The sequence below is a fragment of the Mobula hypostoma genome, chromosome 9 (assembly GCF_963921235.1).
Source record: "Mobula hypostoma chromosome 9, sMobHyp1.1, whole genome shotgun sequence".
In the NCBI taxonomy this organism is placed as follows: domain Eukaryota; kingdom Metazoa; phylum Chordata; class Chondrichthyes; order Myliobatiformes; family Myliobatidae; genus Mobula; species Mobula hypostoma.
The window spans coordinates 149,921,895-149,944,360 of record NC_086105.1 but is presented as its reverse complement, the minus strand read 5'-3'; the positions used below and the strand labels follow the sequence as shown (position 1 = coordinate 149,944,360).

Here is a 22,466-nt window from a genome sequence, read left to right as displayed (position 1 = left end):
TTCTTCCCCAGACTTTGGCTGTCTCACTTGCTTCTGTCTCTCCAGGTAATCCCAGACAGCCTCAATGATGTTGAGATCAGGCCTCTGTGGAGCCCGTACCACCTGTTGTAGAATTCCTTGTCCTTTTCGCTGATAGAAGTTCTTTATAATCTTGGCCACGTGTTTGGGGTCATTGTCCTGCTGCAGAATGAAGTTGGGACCGATCAGACACCTCCCTGCTGATATTGCGTGATGGATGAGAATCTGCCTGTACTTCTCAGCAATAAGGATTCCATTAATTCTGACCGGATCACCAACTCAGTTTGCGGAAATGTAGCACCAAACCTGCAAGGAACCTCCGCCATGCTTCACTGGTGGCTGCAGACACTCCTCCATGTAGCGCTCTTCAGCATTTCTACAGGCAAGCTGCCTCCTGTTTGAGCCAAAAATGTCAAATTCTGACCCATCAGTGCAGAGCCTTGCTGCCACTGTTCAGCATCCTAGTCCTTGTGCTTTTGTGCATAGGTGAGTCTCTTGGCTTTGTTTCCACTTCAGAGGAATGCTTTTTGGCAGCAATTCTTCCATGAAGACTTCTCCAGACTGTACAGTGGTTTCTGTGAGTTCAGAGCTGATAGTACTGGACTTCTTCCGATTTAGTGGGGGGAGTCAGTTTGATTTATCTCTCCTCTGCTGCGCTCAATTTCCATGGCCAACCTCTGTGTTTCTGTTCCTCAACCTTACCTGTTTCTCCATGCTCCTTCAGAACAGCTTGGGCAGCACATCTTGAAACTCCTGTCTGCTGCAAAATGTCTGCTTGGGAGAGACCAGGATATCTACTTTGTGTCCATTTGCTATGCTCACTCTTGCCATGGTATAAGAATTGATGATTTAAAGGTTAACTCACATCTGCAACACCCTCACCTTTTAGTTTGGTTGTCTTTCACCCAGTTTGATTCCTTCTACACCCATTTCCGTTTGTTAATCAGTTTAATTCATTCAACTCATTCTGTCATTGATCATTAGCACCTGTTTGTTATTTTTGTTTAATCATGCACTGGGCTACGTACCTGCAAAGTAATTATATTTTTATTTGAAAACTGGTCTATTACTTAATATGTTACTTTCTTTAAAGAAATATGAGGATTTCTCTGTAACATTTAGTTTTGGAAACTGAATGTTTCAAAATCTAAAATTTGCTCTTTTCTACTGACAGTAATGCAGAAGACAAAAAAGAAACATCCAAAACAAAATTTATATTAAAAAATCTGGGATGCGCGAGACTTTTATAAGGCACTGTATACTGTGACACTCTGGGGAGGGGCGTGGTGAACAGCCCACCCTTGTGTTTCTAATCACCAGGACTGTTTATTGTTCTTGTTAAAATGCTTTTGTGGGATTATGACAGGAACTACCAGTTCATTTATTTGTTACATTTTACCTTGGGTTATACAGTTATTCACTTGTGTATTTGTGGGTCACCCTGACTGTAACCGGGATGTGTGATGGTCCCAACCCCCATCTGGTGAGACTGGTTGGGTTCACCCTCTGGGTCATGGTGCCTGGTCTGTTTTGTGATTATCGGAATAAAACGCTTGCTGAGTTAAAGAGCTTCCTTGTCTGTCATTATGAACCAAATGCCCGCCACAATATATAACCAAACAAAACACCATTCCTCTGGACCACAGTGTACCTACAATACACAGAAAACCACACAATACAGGCCCTTCGGCCCACAATGCTGTGCTGAACGTGTATTTACTTTAGAAATTACCTACGGTTACCCATAGCCCTCTATTTTTCTAAGCTCCGTGTACCTATCCAGGAGTCTTTTAAAAAAGACCTTATCGTATCCACCTCCACCACTGTCGCCAGCAACCTATTCCATGTACTCACCACTCTCTGCATAAAAAAAACTTACCCCTGACATCTCCTCTGTACCTACTTCCACGCACCTTAAAACTATGCCCTCTCTTGTTAGCCATTCCAGCCCTGGGAAAACGCCTCTGACTATCCACACGATCAATGCCTCTCATCATCTTATACACCTCTATCAGGTCACCTCTCATCCTCTGCCATTCCAAGGAGAAAAGGCTGAGTTCACTCAACCTATTCATTGTAAGTCTCCTCTGCACCCTTTCTATAGTTTCCACGTCCTTCCTGTAGTGAGGCGACCAGAACTGAGCACAGTACTCCAAGTGGGGTCTGACCAGGGTCCTATATAGCTGTAACATTAACTCTCAGCTCCTAAACTCAATCCCACGATTGATGAAGGCCAATGCACCGTATGCCTTCTTAACCACAGAGTCCACCTGTGCAGCTGCTTTGAGTGTCCTATAGACTCAGAGCCCAAGATCCCTCTGATCCTCCACACTGCCAAGAGTCTTACCATTAATACTATATTCTGCCATCATATTTGACCTACCAAAATGAACCACCTCACACTTATCTGGGTCGAACTCCATCTGCCACTTCTCAGCCCAGTTTTGCATCCTATCAATGTCCCGCTGTAACCTCTGACAGCCCTCCACACTATCCACAACACCCCAACCTTTGTGCCATCAACAAATTTACTAACCCATCCCTCCACTTCCTCATCCAGGTCATTTATAAAAATCACGAAGAGAAGGGGTCCCAGAACAGATCCCTGAGGCACACCACTGGTCACCAACCCCCATGCAGAATATGACCCGTCTACAACCACTCTTTGCCTTCTGAGGGCAATACAGTTCTGGATCCACAAAGCAATGTCCCCTTGGATCCCATGCCTCCTAACTTTCTCAATAAGCCTTGCATGGGGTACCTTATCAAATGCCTTGCTGACATCCATATACACTACATCTACGGCTCTACCTTCATCAACGTGTTTCGTCACATCCTCAAAAAATTTAATCAGGCTCACAAGGCACAACCTGCCTTTGACAAAGCCATGCTGACTATTCCTAATCATATTATGTCTCTCCAAATGTTCATAAATCCTGCCTCTCAGGATCTTCTCCATCAACTTACCAACTAGTGAAGTAAGACTCACTGGTCTATAATTTCCTGGGCTATCACTACTCCCTTTCTTGAATAAGGGAACAACATCCGCAACTCTCCAATCCTCCGGAACCTCTCCCGTTCCCCTTGATGATGCAAAGATTATCACCAGAGACTCAGCAATCTCCTCCCTCGCCTCCCACAATAGCCTGGGGTACATCCCATCTGGTCTCGGTGACTTATTCAACTTGTTGCTTTCCAAAAGCTCCTACACATCCTCTTTAATGTCTATATGCTTAAGCTTTTCAATCCGCCGTAAGTCATCCCTACAATCGCCAAGATCCTTTTCCATAGTGAATACTGAAGCAAAGTATTCATTAAGTACCTCTGCTATCTCCTACAGTTCCATACACACTTTTCCACTGTCACACTTGATTGGTCCTTTTCTCTCACGTCTTATCCTCTTGCTCTTCACATACTTGTACAACACCTTGGGGTTTTCCTTAATCCTGCTCACCAAGGCCTTCTCATGGCCCCTTCTGGCTCTCCTAATTTCTTTCTTGAGCTCCTTCCTGCTAGCCTTTTAATCTTCTAGATTCCTCTCATTACCTTGTTTTTTGAACCTTCCGTAAGCTTTTCTTTTCTTCTTGACTAGGTTTTCAACAGCTTTTCTACACCACGGTTCCTGTACCCTACCATCCTTTCCCTGTCTCATTGGAACGTACATACACAGAATGCTACACAAATATCCCTGAACACTTGCCATATTTCTGCCATACATTTCCCTGAGAACATCTGTTCCCAATTTATGCTTACAAGTTCCTGCCTGATAATCTTATTTCCCCTTACTCCAATTAAATGCTTTCTTAACTTGTCTGTTCCTATCCCTCTCTAACGCTACAGTAAAGAAGATAGAATCTCCAAAATGCTCTCCCACTGAGAGATCTGACACCTGACCAGGTTAATTTCCCAATACCAGATCAAGTACAGCCTCTCCTCATGTAGGCTTATCTGCATATTGTGTCAGGAGACCTTCCTGAACACACTTAACAAGCTCCATCCCATCTAAACCACTCACTCTAGGGAGATGCCAGTCAATATTTGGGAAATTAAAATCTCCCACCATGACAACCCTGTTACTACTACACCTTTCCAGAATCTGCCTCCCTATCTGCTCCTCAATGTCCCAGTTACTATTGGGTGGTCCATAAAAAAACACCCAGTAGAGTTATTGACCCCCTCCTGTTTCTAACTTCCACCCACAAAGACTGAGTAGACAATCCCTCCATGACTTCCTCCTTTTCTGCAGCTGACACTATCTCTGATCAACAGTGCCAAGCCCCCACCTCTTTTGCCTCCCTCCCTGTCCTTTCTGAAACATCTAAAGCCTGGCATTGCTGCCCCCTAGCCATCCAAGTCTCTGTAATGGCCACAACATCAAAGCTCCAAGTACAGGTCAAGGCTGCAAGCTCATCAGCTTTGTTCATGATGCTTCTTGCATTAAAATAGACACATCTCAAACCATCAGTCTGAGCATATCCCTTCTCTAATATAGACATCCGTTAGTCTCATGAGACCATGGATTTGCGCCTTGGAAGGTTTCCAGGGCGCAGGCCTGGGCAAGGTTGTATGGAAGACCGGCAGTTGCCCATGCTTCAAGTCTCCCCTCTCCACGCCACCGATGTTGTCCAAGGGAAGGGCATTAGGACCCATACAGCTTGGCACCGGTGTCGTTGCAGAGCATTGTGTGGTTAAGTGCCTTGTTCAAGGACACACACGCTGCCTCGGCCAAGGCTCGAACTAGCGACCTTCAAATCACTAGACAAACACCTTAACCACTTGGCCACGTGCCTATCCCTTCTCTATCGCCTGCCTATCCTCCCCCTCGCACTGTCTCCAAGCTTTCTCTATTTGTGAGCCAACCGCCCCAATACATATAATCACATACAGCACATAAAACAAATTACCATAAATAAATTAATAATATAATTCAAAATGCATGTAGTGTGCAGCACAGGTAAGCAGTAAACAGCTTGCTGTCCCAGTGACGAGACCTCAGTGGTGGCAGGGTATTCATTAGTCTCACAGCCTGAGGGAAGAAGCTGTTACTCAGTCTGGCAGTCCTCGTCTTGATGCTCCTGTATCTCCTTCCTGACAATAGTGGGTCAGAGAGACTGTGGGACGGGTGGTAGGGATCCTTAATAATGTTTTGGGCCCTTTGTCTACAACACTCCCAGTTAATGTCACAAATAGGGGTGAGGGAGACCCCATCAATCTCTGCAGTTTTTACCCATCTTATGTAGAGTCTTGCAGTTTGAGACCCAGCATCGTCCGTACCACACAATGCAGCCAGATTACTCTATACAAAAACTGCTGTAAATCAACCCCGCCCCCCCCCCACCCCCAGACAGGCCAGCTGTAAGATATAAGCTAACAGTTAGGTGTTTCCAGCCGCCTCTAGCTCCTGTCTCAACCAGTGGCATACTCACTTTGGGATTTTCACCTTGATGTGAATATAGTGATCTCCATATCCATGGCTGTTGACTTTTGGGATACCTTTGCCAGCAAGTCGAATCCTCTGATCAACCTGAATCCCAGCTGGGATCTGCGGACAGACAGACAAGGAGTATAATCAATTACAGGCAGCAGAGGGTCTACGTTCATCACCAGGCAGCGGAGACTACCAGAACACACTAGAACATTCAACAGAACACATGGTGGATGATGTTGCACACCAGCTTCTTCCCCTCTGCCATCAGATTTCCGAATCGGCAACGAACCAATGTGCACTACCTCACTATTTCCCCCCTTTTTATTAGTTAATATTAACTATTATTAATTAAATGATATAATTATTTAATATGATAAATTTTATGGATAATTTATTAATTTAATATACATATTTCTCACTGTAATTTATAGTTTTATTATGTATTGCAGTGTATTGCTGCCACACGACAACAAATGCCAGTGATATTAAACTGGATTTGAAGACATGGTGATACAGGCCAATAAAATTAAGTATAAAGTTTAGTTTTATTTGCTACATGTGCAGAGAAACATACAGTGAAATGTGTCATTTGCATCAATGCCCAACACAGTTCAAGGATGTACTGGGGGTGGATGTACTGGGGGAGTCTGTAAGTGTTGTACTGGGGGTGGATGTACTGGGGGAGTCTGTAAGTGATGTACTGGGGGTGGATGTACTGGGGGTGGATGTACTGGGGGGAGTCTGTAAGTGTTGTACTGGGAGAGTCTGTAAGTGTTGTACTGGGGGTGGATGTACTGGGGGAGTCTGTAAGTGTTGTACTGGGGGAGGATGTAAGTGCAGCTACACTCTCAGTGCCAAAGGAGTGTGCTCAGAACTTGCTACTTCAAAGTGCGGGAGGGAGCTGTCAGAGAGAGAACATACGTTTCCTTACAGACGGGGGCAGGAGCTGGATCCTGATTGCTGGCACAGTAAAGCCATAGCGTGAACTGCTAGTGTCCCACCTCAAAAAGCAATGCACAGTGTGGGTACACAGATCGGTAAAGTTTGCAGGGATGTGGGCCAAATGCAGGCAGATGGCACCAGCTTAGAAGAGAATCTTGGTTGGCATGGCCAAGTTCAAAGTTCAAAGAAAATTAATTATGAAAGTACACATACTGCTCTGAGATTCATCATCTTGCAGGCATTCACAGTAAATACAAAGAAACAATGAAAAGCCATACACAATTATTGTTGGGCCAAAGGGCCTACTTCTGTGCTGTACTGCTACAAATTTGATCCTTGCGGTGATTCATCGATTCTGAAAGTAACATTTGAGGATGAAAATTTAAAGTCAATGTGCTGCTGTAAGACTAAATATCACACAGCTGCTGCCCTCTGGAGGCCAGTCACAGCATTGAAGGCCAACCAGTCCAGGAGTGAAAACAGCTGGAGCAGGGGTCCTGGTCACCCTTGAATGCCCACACTCAGGGACCAACTCAGACATTAATCCTTTCATTCCAGAATCATTCTTCTGAATTTCCTCTGGACCCTCTCCAATGTCAGCACATCTTTCCTTTTCTTTTTCAATACTTTTTTATTAATTTCTACATAGAAGAATACAGAGTACAAGATGATATATAAAAGGGTAAATCAAAAAAGATAAAATAATACCAAATACATTAACACACATCAAAGTTGCTGGTGAACGCAGCAGGCCAGGCAGCATCTCTAGGAAGAGGTACAGTCGACGTTTCAGGCCGAGACCTTTCGTCAGGACTCATACATTATATTTGAATCACACTTGCGATCTCATTACCCTATATTCATGTAAATTAAATCATAATATTGAAATATGATAATTTATTATACAAAAATAAAGAATCTAAGCCCACTACCAAGATCGAAACTGTTTGGTAAAGAAAGAAAAAAAGGAAAAATCCTTTCTTAGATAAGGGGCACAAATATTGAGCCCATCTACCAGAAATGCTGCCGTAGAAAAGCAGCATCCATCAAAGATGCCCACCACCCAGGCCAAGCTCTCTTCTTGCTGCTACCATCAAGTAGAAGGTAAAGTGCCTCAGGACTCATCACCAGGCTCGACAAGAGCTACTACCCCTTGCTCTTGAGCAAAGGAGATAACGACACTCCAAGGACTCTTCATTTGTTACTTACTGATATCTGCATTTGCACAGTTTGTTTACAGTTTATAGCTCTTGACATTTACAGTTACTTTTCTATAGATTTGCTAGGTGTGCCTGCAGAAAAAGAATCTCAGGGTTTGTATGTACGCTGATAATAAATTTTACTTTGAAATTTGTAACAAAAGTGCTCACAATACTCCAAGTGTGGTCTGACCACACTTGTCTGAACTCAAGCAAGAACTCCTGGAGTACAACACAAGGCCGCTCCTGCGGGAACAGCAACAACATATGGTGTCAGCACCTGCATAGTGATGCACGCTGCTCAAAGGAATACAGATATGGACTATTTTCTAAACAGGGAGAAAACTCTAAAACCCAAGGCATTCTACAAGTATGTGAAGAGCAAGAGGATAAGACGTGAGAGAAAAGGACCAATCAAGTGTGACAGTGGAAAAGTGTGTATGGAACTGGAGGAGATAGCAGAAGTACTTAATGAATACTTTGCTTCAGTATTCACTACGGAAAAGGATCTTGGTGATTGCAGTGGATTGAAAAGCTTGAGTATGTAGATATTAAGAAAGAGGATGTGCTGGAGGATTTGGAAAGCATCAAGTTGGATAAGTCACTGGGACCAGATGAGATGTACCTCAGGCTACTGTGGGAGTCGAGAGAGGAGATCGCTGAGCCTCTGACAATGGTCTTTGCATCAACAATGAGGATGGGAGAGGTTCCGGAGGATTGAAGGGTTGCAGATGCTGTTCCCTTATTCAAGAAAGGGAGTACAGATAGCCCAGGAAATTATAGACCAGTGAGTCTTACTTCACTGGTTGGTAAGTTGATGGAAAAGATCCTGAGAGGCAGGATTTATGAACATTTGGAGAGGTATAATATGATTAGGAATAGTCAGCATGGCTTTGTCAAAGGCAGGTTATGCCTTACGAGCCTGATCGAATTTTTTGAGGATGTGACTAAACACATTGATGAAGGAAGAGTAGTATATGTAGTGTATATGGATTTCAGCAAGGCATTTGTTAAGGTACCCCATGCAAGGCTTATTGAGAAAGTTAGGAGGCATGGGATCCAAGGGGACATTGCTTTGTGGATCCAGAACTGGCTTGCCCACAGAAGGCAAAGAGTGGTTGTAGACGGGTCATATTCTGCATGGAGGTCGGTGACCAGTGGTGTGCCTCAGCGATCTGTTCTGGGACACCTTCTCTTCGTGATTTTTATAAATGACCTGGATGAGGAAGTGGAGGGTTGGGTTAGTAAATTTGCTGATGACACAAAGGCTCGGGGTGTTGTGGATAGTGTGGAGGGCTGTCAGAGGTTACAGCAGGACATCAATAGAATAGAAAACTGGGCTGAGACGTGGCAGATGGAGTTCAACCCAGATTAGTGTGATAAGGTTCATTTTGGTAGGTCAAATATGATGACAGAATATAGTATTAATGGTAAGACTCTTGGCAGTGTGGAGGATCAGAGGGATCTTGGGGTCCGAGTCCATAGGACACTCAATGCTGCTGTGCAGGTTGACTCTGTGGTTAAGAAGGCATACGGTGTATTGGCCTTCATCAATTGTGGGATTGAGTTTAAGAGCTGAGAGATAATGTTACAGCTATATAGGACCCTGGTCAGACCCCACTTGGGAGTACTGTGCTAGAGGTGTATAAGATGATGAGAGACATTGATTGTGTGGATAGTCAGAGGAAATGGCTAACACGACAGGGCACAGTTTTAAGGTGCTTGGAAGCAGGTACAGAGGAGATGTCAGGGGTTAGCTGTTGTTTTTTTTTAACACGCAGAGTGGTGAGTGCGTGGACGGGCTTCCAGTAATGGTGGTGAAGGCAGATACGATAGGGTCTTTTAAGAGACTCCTGGATAGGTACATAGAGTTTAGAAAAAGAGGGCTATGGTTAACCCTAGGTAGTTTCTAAAGTATGTACATGTTTGGCACAGCATTGTGGGCCGAAGGGCTTGTATTGTGCTGTAGGTTTTCTATGTTTCTACCTGAGGTGCAAAAGGACTTAGGAGTCCTTGTGCAGGAGCCCCTAACGGTTAACTTTCAGAATGAGTCAGCAGTAAGGAAGACAGATGCAATGTTAGCACTCATTTCAAAAAGACTACCATGTAACAGTAAGGCTGTAGTGCTGAGGCTTTATAAGGCATGTCAGACTACACGGGAGGTTTGTGAGCACTTTTGGGCCCCTTGTCTAAGAAAAGATGTACTGGCATTTGAGAGGGTCCAGAAGAAATTCACAAGAATGATTCTGGGAATGAAAGGGTTAACATATGAGGAGCTTTTGATGGCTCTGGGCCTATACTCACTGGAGTTTAGATGAATGAGGGGGATCTCATTAAAACGTATTGAATATTGAAAGGCAGAGATTAATTGTATGTGGAGTGAATGTTTCCTATAGTGGAGGAGTCTAGGATCAGAGGGCACAAACTCAGAATAGAGGGACGTTCATTTAGAACAGAGATGAGGAGAAATTTCTTTACCTAGAGGGTAGTGAATCTATGGAACTGACTGTGACGGACAGCTGCAAGGGCCAAGTCAACAGGGTATATTTAGAGCAGAGGTTGATTGGTTCTTGATTAGTCAAGGTTTTGGGAAACTGGGGTTGAGAGGGATCAGCCATGATAGAATGGTGAAGACGATGGACCGAATGGCCTAATTCTGCTCCAATATACACGGGTCAAACTGCAACTCAATGACACCCACCGTGATGTTGATTGTTTCATGTAGTCCTTGAGCTCGAGCCGTGCCCCCGAGTACTGCCTGGGCTACGGATATATACAGGTCGGAATGAATGTCCGCTCCGTCCCGTCGGAATGTCGAGCTCCTCTGAACCTAAACGACACAGAGAAAATCTGAAGCAATCCGCCCTCCAGAAAGACCTTCCCTCACTCCCACACAGTACTCGCTGTTAACCATCAGGCCGAAATCATCTGCTATACACATTGTGTGCTTCCCTCCCCATGTAATCAGATGGGTTCACCTCTTGCTTTTGACACAGAACAAATAAGGAACCAAAATCATTAAGACAGGTAACTAATACTATAAGGCATGCAATTTAAGATGAGAAGGAATTGGTTCACGGGAGATTATATTCAGAGATACAGCGACCCTGAATTAACTCCAGTGTAACAACTGCACAATTTACAATGACCAATTAACCTACTAACCTGTAGGTTTGGATGTGGGAACAAACTCACACATTCCACATACAAACACATTACAGAGGACGCTGTAATAGCATCGTGATAATCTTGATGCCCCTATGTGTAGGTTATGGCTTTTTTAAGCTCAGAGTGTTGCAGCCTGAAATCTACTGCCAGGGATGGTGGTGGAGGCAGCTATGATAGAGGCATTCAAGAAACTATTATATATTTACAATGTGCCCTAGACCTTTGCATAGTACTGCACTTGCCAACGTGGAGCAGACAGCAAGTTTGTAAATCTGGCGGGAGCAAAGGATGTCGGGAATGGCGTGGGTGGAGTGCCACGGTAGGAATGTGGGACAAGTTGGAAAGAAGGAATGCCAAGGGCGGGGGACGTGAGAGGGCCAACACACCCAGTCCCTGAGACACCAGGCAAGGTCATTCGATTGTAAACAATTGATCATTACAGAATGTTTCTCTGGTGCTTCGCACTCCTTCCCCTTTTCCCACCATGATTCCCCTCTCCCTGCCCCCTTCCCACTCTCAGTCCACAATGGAGACCCATATCAAAATCAGCTTTGTCATCACTCAAATGTCATGGAATAATTTTTGCGGCAGTACAGTACAATACATAAAATTACTGTGTAGAAGTCTTAGGCACCCTAGCTACGTCGGCCTGAAGGAATTACAGACTACAAATCAGTGAATCAAGGATGGGGGAAGCAGTCAGACCAATTGTCTTTTTCTCGCCATGTCCTTGGAGATGGAGGCTGCCATTATATGAAGAGACTCTGTTTTCTCCATTTTATAAGCTAAAGTCGCTTGGCTTGATCAGTGATTTAAAGTCGACACAATAATGCTCCAGGTAACCTGCTGGCCTTGGGATCATTTCCAAGTTAGAAATTATTTGTGAGGTACTCTTTAACTGAACGTAACATGCAGATTTGTAATTGCTGGGGTCTGTATTTGCCCTGTGTGATTGGAGCTGGTTTCTGAAGAGACCAAAGAGCCATAAATTACCGACTGTCACTTGCTGGGAAGAGGGCAATAAATGGATGCCGGCCTGGAGCAGAGTCAATAAAAAGGTGTTGCAAGGTATTGTACAACAACCTTAAGCAAATTGTGGAGAAGTGGCAGATGGAGAGCAGAGTGCTGCACTTTGGAGGTCAAACACACGAGGGTTGGATATGGTGAAGGGTAGGACCCTGAGGAACAATGATGTACAGAGGGAGTTAGGGTGTGCGTGCACACTCCATGAGAGTGAGAACACAGGCAGAATGGGCGGTTAAGGCGCTGTTCAGTGTGCTTGCTTTCATTGGTGAGGACATTGGGAAGCCCTGTTGCAGTCATATAAAACTTCCAACAGACTATATTTGAATTTTTTATGCAGCCTCGTTGCCCCATTACAGGAAGGATGTGGAGATTTTCAAAAAAAGAGATTCACCGGGTGTGGCTTGAAATAGAGTAGATTAGGAGATTGTTTCTACTAGAGCTTCAGAAACTGAGAAGTGACCCAATAGTTTATAAAATTACCAGAGGTAACAGGTAGGGTGGTCTTTTCTGCTGGAATATCAGATAGCAGACGATGTTAAGCCTGGGAAAATTTGAGAGGTAGTACTTGTTTCTACACAGAGTGGTGTGCATCTGGAATGTGCTGTCAGGGGAGGTGCTGGAAGCAGAAATAACAGAATTGGGGGGGAAGTAGACCATGAAGGCAGGTGGGGTTATTTAAATTGGTATCACGATTGCAACAGATACAATGGGCTGAATGGCATTTCCTGAGCTTGTGTTTCAATCCTGATAATACTGACGATCAGCAGCCTGGGGGGACGACGAGAAAGAAATAATGCTTTTCCATACGGTGACTGACCCGAAAGGTGATGAAGATCTCTTTGCGTCCCACGGGCATCCGCACAGTCTGTCCGTCCTCCACACCTGTAACATGCACACACTACGTCAGGGACAGCAGTCATGGCTACCAAAGGTTCAAAATACATTTATCATTCAACTATGTATGCAGTATACAGCCTGAGAGTCGTCTTCCCACAGACAGCCACAAAACAAAGAAACACCATGGAACCCGTTCAAAGGAAACATCGCAACACGCAGAAAAAAAGAACAAATCGCGCAAAAGGCAAAAAAACGAGTGAAAAACACATAATATTAAAACATCAAGCCACAGAGTCATTGAAACAGTCCAGGAGTGTTCAGTTCAGTTCAGTTCTGTGTCATACGCTGTCTGCAGGCACAGAGCCAATCTGCCCACTCATGTCAGGACCAGCGGCTGACTGGGTCAGAGCTCCACAGGTAAAGCTGGCCCAGTGTCAGCTGCTGCTCTCAGAACGAGAGTCGGTTATTGTCTAGCCGCATCTACTGGACACTGGCTGCTCACTGACAGGGAGGGCATGATCTGACCCAGCTCGATGGAGGTATCACAACAGCAAAAGTTGGAAGAGATGACTCGGCTCTCTGGCCTGTGCTGACATTCACACTGCAGATGATCTACTCAGTTCCACTGACACACTGATTCCACACCCAGAACACAACACAAAATGCTGCAGGAACTCAGGTCAGGCAGCATCTATGGAAGGGAAGAAACTGTCAACATTTCTGGCTGAGACCCTTCATCAGGACCGGGAAGGAAGAGGAAAGATGCCGGAATAAGAAGATTGTGGGTGGGGAAGGAGTACATGCTGGAAAGTGATAGGTGAAGCCAGTTACGTGGGGGAGGGGGGGAATGACATAAGAAGCTGGGAGGCGATAGGTGGAAAAGGTAAAGAGCTAGAGAAGCCCTATCAAATTCCTTCTTCTCTAGCCCTTTACCTTTTCCACCTATCACCTGCCAGCTTCTTACATTGACCCCCTCCTCCAGCCATACACCTTCCCCTTCATCTCGTCTCACCAATCACTTGCCAGCTTGTACTCCTTCACCCTGCCCCCCCACCTTCTTATTGTGGCTTCTGCCCCCTTCCTTCCCAGTGCTGATGAAGGGTCTCGGTCTGAAACACTGACTATTTATTCCCCTTCGTAGATGCTGTCTGACCTGCTGTGTTCTTCCAGCATTTTGTGTGCGTTGCTTTGCATTTCCAGCATCTGCAGAATCTCGTCTGTGAACATCAATAATCTGTCCTGGTCCAACCACGTAGATGCCACAGCCAGGAAAGCTAAATCAACACCTCTACTTTTTTTTTCAGCCAAAACAAAAATTTGGCATACCACCTTTGACGTTTACCAATTTTTATTGATACACCATTGAAGCACCTTATTGGGAGGAATCGTGGCTTAGTAAGGTAAATGCTCTGCCTGGGACAGCAAAAACTTCACAGAATTGTGGACATAGCTCAGCATTTCACAGGAACCAGCCTCGCTGGACTCTGTCTATACCCTTTGCCGTTTCAGTAAAGCAGCCAGCATAATCAAAGAACCCATCCATCCAGAAATTCTCTCTTCACTCCTCTCCCATCAGGCAGAAGATACAAAAGGCTGAAAGCATGTACCACCAGGTTCAATGGTAGCTTCTATCCCAGTTTTATGACTGCTGAATGGTTCCCCAGTACAACATGGATTCATCTTCAGAATCTACCACATTATGAACTTGCATCTTACTGATAACCTGCACTGCACCTTCTCTGTAGTAGTGACATCTTATTCTGCATGCTGTTGTTGTTTTACCTTGTTCTACCTCAATGCACTGGGTAATAATCTGTATCTTGCTACATGTGTTAATAATAAACCAATTCTAATTTTGATTAACAGACTCAAAACACTGGAGGAACTCTGCAAGGCAGGCAGTGTCTATGGAGGGGGACAAACAGTCAATGTTTTGGGGTGAGACCCTTCATCGGGACTGGAAAGAAAGGGGACAGAAGCCAGAATAAGGTGGTGGAGGAAGGGGAAGTACAAACTCTCAGGTGAAATGTGATACCAGGTGATGTGGAAGGTGGGTGGGTGTAGGGAAGCAACACCTTCTGGACATGTTATGTTAGTAATGGACCGAGGGCAGAAACTTCACATCGTTAGATTGTGTTGGTTGTAAACACAAACAACACATTCTACAGCATCTTTTGATGTATGCGTGATAAATAAATTTGAATGTCGACTCAAAATGCTGTTTATTCTCCCCTATACATAATGCCTGACCTACCAAGTCCTTCTGGAATTTTGTGTGTTGCTTAGGATTTCCAGCATCTGCAGAATCTCTTGTTTCAAGTTTTGATTCGTTAAACAGAATCCATAATACATAGGAACAGAATTAGACTATTCAGCCCATCAAGTCTGCTTCATCATTCCATCATGATTTATTATCCCTCTCAATCCAACTCCCCTGCCTTCTTCCAGTAACCACTGATGCCCTAATGAAGAACTTACAAACCTCTGCTTTAAATACACCCAATGACCAGAGTCACTATCCTCTGGTCCCAGACTCTCCCACTATAGGAAACATGCTCTCCACATCCATTCTATCTAGGCCTTTCAATACTCAATAGGTTTCAATGAGATCCCTTCTCAATCTTCTAGTGCAGGCTCAGAGCCATCAAACATTCCTCATATGTTAACCCAGTCAATCTTATGAACCTCCTGAACTGGAGGTGATAGAGCTGGGCTGGACAGAAAGAGGATCAAAGGCATTAAGAGAATCAGTTTCACACTTCACGGGAGTGCACGATGCTGTTAATGGAATGTGCTTGGATTTGCTGAGATTGCCTCAGTTATCACCTCGCCACAGTTCTCAGGGCAGAGGCCTGACTGTTGGCCAATTCTCACCAGCTGGAACCGGCACCACAACCGTCTTCTTCTGCTTGCTCTGTCCACTCCCTCGGCACACAATGCAGGGCGTAGTCATCACGGATCCCCGCCCACCACACCGGCGGCACGTGGAACGCATCACAAACGGACCAGTGTTCAGGGTTTCCTGCCAGAGAAACAATGTGTGGTCACTCAGCTGCCCTGACAGCACTCAGGCAGTTTACGTCCTTGGGGTTATTGATGAACCGAAGGCAGTTAGATGTTAGCTTTATTTGTCACCCTTGCATTGAAACATACAGTGAAATGTGTCATTTACCTCAAATTAATGAGGATTGTGGCAGGGGCAATGCTTCCAGCGCCAACATGGCATGCCCAGAATTGTGTTTCAATGTAAACGTCACAAAACTAATCTTTAATCTAATTTCTGAGGCTCCATATTTCCATTACTCTTTATATGAACAGAAATGCTTCCTGAAAAACCCAGCAGCAATTCAAAGCTCTAGAACGCGGGTGCCACATGGTAGTGTAGCAGCTAGCACGATGCTATTACATTTCAGGGCGTCAGAGATCCGAGTTCAACTCTGGTGCCGTCTGTAAGGAGTCTCTGTACATCCTCCGTGTGGAGTGCATGGGTTTTCCCTGAGTAGGTTAACTGAGCATTGTAAAATGTCCCTTGATTAGGTTCAGGTTAAATCGGGGTTGTCAGGAGCACGCTGTATCGCTAAGTAACTTCAGATTGAGGAATGACAGCATGGCTGGCATCCTTTGCTCTCCTGTGAACTGCAGTGGCTTTGTCACACACCAACTCCTGTGGCCACCTTCACCATTTCCAGGAATTACGAAGCTCTAGAGGCAGAGGCTGCAACAGTAAGCAAACACCTCAGATTCTCCTCTTCAGAACTGTTAATCTGACGAAGTTTTGCCACCTCATGGATTCTGGATTTCGTTTGATATTTCATTCATTTGCCCAAAATGAAATTCCTTGTTTGCTGTGAGGTTTTTGAACATAGGACGCTGAGCACAGTACAGGTCCTTCAGCCCACAAAGTTGTACCAACCTTTTTAACCTGCTCCAAGATCAATCTAACCTCCCCCCACCCCCCCATAACCTAACAAATGAATTCTGGTGCAGATCATTACACCACAGTGCTAGTACAGTACTGCTGGGTGACCACTTTGCTGATGTACCTCTGTCTCCTGACTCCCACATCATGCACACTCCATCTTCGATACAACTCATGCCCTGCTACAGGAACCTTAGCTTTACAACCCATTTGCAGAAGAGGGTTGTCTCTCATCCCAGACCCTCCACGATATAAAAACCAGTGTGTGAACAATTTTGTCCCTTTACAAAGTCTCATTGTAGGACTACAAAACAACATCTTACTGTACTTCTGGGCTGCCCCCAGCACATCCTCGGACTGCGTTGGTCATTGACGCCAACAAGGCACTTCACTGTATGTTTCGATGTAGATGTGACCGACAAAGCTAATTTTTCTCTTTACTCTGGCCATGAAGAGAGAACACCATGAGTGCGGGAGGAGACCATTCCGATGACTATTTGCTCCAACTCTTCTGCAGAGCAAACATTAATCACACTGCCTATCAGAATCATCAAGATAAACCGATAAATACCAATTGCATGCCAACTACCTTTTTGTAAGATTATGGAAGATAAAACTGTCATTGATCTCAATACAAGTCAGCATAGGCAGATGGGCCAAGTGGCCTTCTGTTTAATTAGTACACACCATGCCTGTCCCGTTGCAGTAATGACAGTGCTGAACTTTGGTTCCTGGCTCATTCCCTTTGCCATCGCACCGGTGGCACGTGTCCTCCAGATTCACGGTGATTTCCTTGTTCACCCCCTTGGCAGCCTGCGTGAACGTCAGCTCCATGATGTACTGAGGGGACAGCAGACATTACACACAAGGTTCAGAATCAGAATCTGGTTTAATATCACCAGTATATGTCATGAAACCTGTTTTGTGGCAGCAGTACATTGCAATACATGATAATAAAAGCTAGCAATAATAAATATACATAAAAATAAAAAATCAAGTAAGTTGTACAATAGAGGGAAAATACTGAGGCAGTATTCATGGGTTCATTGCCCATTCAGAAATCGGATGGCAGAGGGGAAATGTTTCTGAGTGTGTGTCTTCAGGTTCCTGTACCTCCTTGATGGCAGCAATGAGAAGAGGGCATGTCCTGGGTAAATGGGGGTCCTTCATGATGAATGCTGACTTCTGGTGGCATCATCTTTTGAAGATGTGCTCGATACTGGGGAGGCTAGTGCCCATGATGGAGCTGGCTGAGTTTACAGCTTTTTCCAATCCTGTGCAGTGGTCCCTCCATACTAGACTGTGATGCAACCAATCAGAATGTTCTGCACTGCATATCAGTCGAAATTCGACACATTTTGTAGAAACCCCTTGGCTACTGACCTGCTAGTTCCCAAAAGGCAGCATGCAACCAACCCCAAAGAATCTGGAAACTGCTGAGGCAGGTACAAAGCTCTCGGATAGGTACATGGAGGGAAGATTCAGGCTGAATGCAGGTAATTAGGAGGAGCTTGGGGGACAACTTGTTTGGTGTGGACTCATTGGCCTGAAGAGCTCCTATCCATGCTGTATTGTTCTAACCTGGGGTCCATGGACCCCTTGGCTAATGGTAAGGCTCCATGGCATTGAAAAGGTTGGGAATCCTGTGCTGTGAATCAAACTCAAAACTCTTAAGGAACTCAGGAGGTCGGGCAGCATCCGTGGAAATGAACAGTCAACCTTTCAGTCCTGACAAAGGGTCTCGGCCTGAAACGTTGACTGTTCGTTTCCACGGATGCTGCCCAACCTGCTGAGTTCCTCCAGCGTTTTGTGCGTGTTGTTTTGACCCCAGCGTCTGCAGAATATTTAGTGTTCAAAACTCTTAAGTGCTGAGTGAAAGGTCTCACATGAGTGACACTCCTTCCTCCAAAAATAAGAATGAGGATTATTATAACGTGACACAGGCCATGAAATTTGTTGTTTTGCAGCAGCAGTACAGTGTAAAACATTGTTACAAAAAGAAACAAAGTAGTGCAAAAAATGAGGCAGTATTCACAGACCATTCAGAAATATAAAATGTTGAGTGTGAGGGCTTCAGGCTCCTAAATCTCCACTCTAAAGGTAGTAAAGGGGACACGACATGTATGGTGAAGATGCTTCATGAATTCTACACGTTGTACAAGACAATTCGCTGGCTCAGGATATAATCTGGAAGGTTCTACACATGCATGTACCACAGAAATTTCTTCCGGAGGGAAATGCTTTTAACCCAGTGTCCAGGTGAGGGAACAGAGGAGGAACTGCCCAGCCTCAGCAGTAACAGTTCTGAGGATAATGCACTCAGCTGCCCACTCACCTCCTGCGGCTGATCAAACACACTGTTGAAGTCTGCAAATCGAGATCCAGAAAATTCCCCAAAGATGCGCTTGAAGAGCTCCTCTGGGTCCAGTGAAGGGCCCGACTGCCAGTACTGCTGGCCTCTGCCAGCTCCCGCATCAAACCCTGCCGTCCCGTACGTGTCATACTGCTTCCTCTTCACCTCGTCACTCAGCACCTACAACCAACAATGACGTTAGCCGCCAAAGAGCGAAACCTTGCCCAGTACAGGTCTGCAAGTCTGGGACAGGCTGTGGCACACCTGGGGGCAGCCTGTCTGAGTGGGTGGGAGGAAAGGGGCCCGTCTGTAGCTGCTGTTGCAGTGTTGTTCTGCTGAACATGGTAGACGTGCTATGTCAGTGCTGGAATGTGTGGCGACACTCACAGGCTGCACCCAGCACATCCTCGGCTGTGTTGGTTGTCAACACAAACACCACATTTCACCGTACGTTTAGATGTACACGTGATAAATAAATCTGAATCGACCCCACAGCCACTGGAAAATGGACAATGTTAACCCTGCCATGTGCTGCCCTTCCCGGCAGAAACGGGACACTTGCTGGCCCAAGCCAGGCCATTCAACCCATCATACCATTCCCAACCTCTCTGATCAACCCCCTGTGACAACTCGAAGAACCTGGCAAACAGCCCGCGTCCCACTGCCCCAGGAGGGGTTTGCTCTCTCTCTGCCCACCGATGCTCCCACGGAATATCAGGAGAGCAGATCCAGTACCTCATAAGCCTCTGCCACCTGAGAAAACTTCTCCTTTGCCTTCGGGTCGTCTTTGTTTGTGTCTGGGTGGTATTTCTTCGCAAGCTGAGTGGTAAGAACAGGAACATGGTGTTAAAGGGCAACTTCTTCCCCAAATGTCTTACTGGGACAAGTTTTGTTTCTGAAAGTGGACTTGAAAGATGTTTTCAATCAGCTTCGAATGTGGAACAAGGTGACGGATGTGGGTTTGACTGCAATATTTAGGAGAAATTCGGGTAAATACATAGATGGGAGTAAAAAGGTCCATGGTCTAGGTGCGGAATCAAAAGGATATGGTCAAAAGGCAAAGCAGACTAACAATTAGGCATGAACTAGATGGGCTGAAGGGCCAGTTTCTTTGCTGTAGCACTCTATGACTTTATGACTGTTTGTGTCAGACTGTGTCTCATTGTGTATTATGCTACGGCAACTTTCATGAGAAGGTGAGGCTAAAGGAGCTGACTTAGATCATGTAGCAAATTAAAAGATTTTTCTGATGATTCAGCAATGGTTATGTACATTGGCTGCTTGATCAAACAGTGAACAATGGAATAGGAATTTTTAATCTGGTTTAAATGACATGGGAGGCAGGGTGGAGATACGTCTCTACCAAAGGAGCTGTAGGTGCTTCTTCCCTCTGCTAGCCTGCAGGTCACCCTTGGGGAAGGTATGGCACCTGCTTAGCCCCCGATCAGGGTCATGTGAAGCCCTGGGAGCAGGTGGTGGATGGTGTATGAACAGCTGGTGCAGATCACAAGTCTTGGTTATGTGACCTCTGAAGTCAGGCAGACAACCTCAGAAGAGTATTGATAATGCTGGGGTCATCCATTTTGTAAAGACACTGTCCAGAAGGAGGCAATGGCAAAACAGTTCTGTGGAAAAATTTGCCAAGAACAATCATGGTCAAGGAAAGAACATAATATTGAAAGGCATGGACAGAGTAGATGTGGCAAAGTTGTTTCCCCATGATGGGGGAGTCTAGTACGAGAGGGCATGACTTAAGGATTGAAGGGCGCCCATTTAGAACAGAAATGCGAAGAAATTTTTTTAGTCAGAGGGTGGTGAATCTATGGAATTTTTTGCTACAGGCAGCAGTGGAGGCCAAGTGATTGGGTGTATTTTTTTTTTCATTTTTATTTTTATTTGGATAAGGAATTCACAATTATCATGTACTTTTTTCACACATATAACCTTTTCCATTTTTTTATATGTATAAAACTACAATTATTTGTACATTCTTAAGTACACATTGAGATGATATAAAAGGAAAATAAACATTTAAATAGATAATTATGTACTGTGGTAAATCTAACCTATTAGGCTAAGTAATGAAATTAGTTGTTAAGAAAAATGGTAATAATAGTTTCCATACAACCCTTCCGGACCATTTCCACTGGTCCAAAATGTTGCATACAAGCCTATATCCAACCATTGTAGGTGTTTATATCCCAATTTGTTCGTGCTTGTTCCTGCCCGCAGACATAATTATCCAATCCCTATGTACTTATTTACTTAATTTTTCCATTTTTTTTTTATCCCTTTCCCAAATCTTTCCCTTTACTTGTGTTAATTCTCTATTTTCCAAAAAAAAACCAAACATTTAGACTAGGGGTGCTTACGTTAGCAATATTACTGTGTTGATGAGAAGAGCAATATAAATCATTAGGAGAGTCATCTAAAGTCTGCTCGCATTGGGGTTATATATTCAATCCATTTATTCCAGATTTGATAAAATGTTTCTTTTTGAGTTCTCAGGGAGTAAGTCAACTTTTCCATTTAAAATATTTCCAAGATAATTTCGTACCAATCTTCCAATGTAGGTGGTATTGGATTTAGCCATTTTCTAGTGATTGATTTCTTACTTGCCGCTAAGAGGGCCTGCAGCAACTTTATATTTTCCTTCTGTTCAAGGAACAATACATGCCCCAAATAGAGCGTCTCAAAGTTCAGAGGTATCTGGGACCTAAGTACCTTAACTAATGTTCTATGAATACCTTCCCAAAATAGACTTAATTTAGGGCAATCCCAGAAAATATGAAAATGATTTGCCTCCTTGGAGCCGCACCTTCTCCAACACATCACATTTGTATCTTTATATTTTTCCTGATATGGGGTCTTGAAGTATCTTATAATGTTTTTCCAACAATGTTCTCTCCAAGTCAAAGAATTAGTCGAGGACCATTGAAAGCTGCAGATTTTCCCCCAAGCCTCCTCTGAAAGTACCAACCCCGCTTCTTGTGATTGGGTGTATTTAAGGCAGAGATTAATAGGTATCTGAGTAGCCAGGGCATCAAAGGTTATGGTGAGAAGGCAGGGGAGTGGGACTAAATGGGAGAATGGATCAGCTCATGATAAAATGGTGGAGCAGACTCGATGGGCCGAATGGCCGACTTCTGCTCCTTTGTCTTGTGGTCTTATGATTGCCCACATATGGAACAGCACATAACGATGATGATAAAATGTCACCGTCCTCCATACCTGGTAATAGGCCTTTTTAATATCCCTCTGCGTGGAATTTCGTGGAATCCCCAACACCTCGTAATAGTCAGTCTTGGCTAAACCTGAGGTTGTATGAAATCCAGCCACACCTACACAATGTGGTGCAGAGCCTGGGAGGGAGAAGAAAAAACCATAGTTAATAAAGGCACTAAATTATCTCCAAGGGAATTATGGAAATGTAACCTCGAGGAAGGGCAAAGGTGGTTCACCATTCCGACTCATGGGTATAGTGGAGTATATTCGAGCTAACACTAGTTCAGAAGAATGGGATGATCTCAGTGAAGCTGACACTCATTCAACAGAGAAAACATTGGAAACATTGGT

At 44.6% G+C, this 22,466-nt stretch overlaps 2 protein-coding genes across 4 annotated transcripts in view; both read right to left on the bottom strand.

Moving 5' to 3' along the window:
• The window catches only part of dnaja3a (DnaJ heat shock protein family (Hsp40) member A3a), a 35,079-nt gene that overhangs the window by 6,625 nt on the left and 5,988 nt on the right, over window positions 1–22,466 (bottom strand). For both annotated transcript variants that reach the window (XM_063059469.1, XM_063059471.1), the window contains exons 2-9: window positions 22,122–22,252; window positions 19,626–19,709; window positions 18,873–19,070; window positions 17,225–17,377; window positions 15,493–15,640; window positions 12,599–12,663; window positions 10,289–10,417; window positions 5,445–5,560 (exon numbers count right to left, since the gene is read on the bottom strand). In XM_063059469.1, coding sequence (XP_062915539.1) covers window positions 5,445–5,560; window positions 10,289–10,417; window positions 12,599–12,663; window positions 15,493–15,640; window positions 17,225–17,377; window positions 18,873–19,070; window positions 19,626–19,709; window positions 22,122–22,252 — 1,024 coding nt within the window. The remainder of the gene's footprint in view (window positions 1–5,444; window positions 5,561–10,288; window positions 10,418–12,598; window positions 12,664–15,492; window positions 15,641–17,224; window positions 17,378–18,872; window positions 19,071–19,625; window positions 19,710–22,121; window positions 22,253–22,466) is intronic.
• Window positions 1–22,466, bottom strand: part of LOC134352187 (SEC14-like protein 1) — a 147,457-nt gene that overhangs the window by 121,924 nt on the left and 3,067 nt on the right. The gene's annotated exons all lie outside the window — the stretch shown is intronic.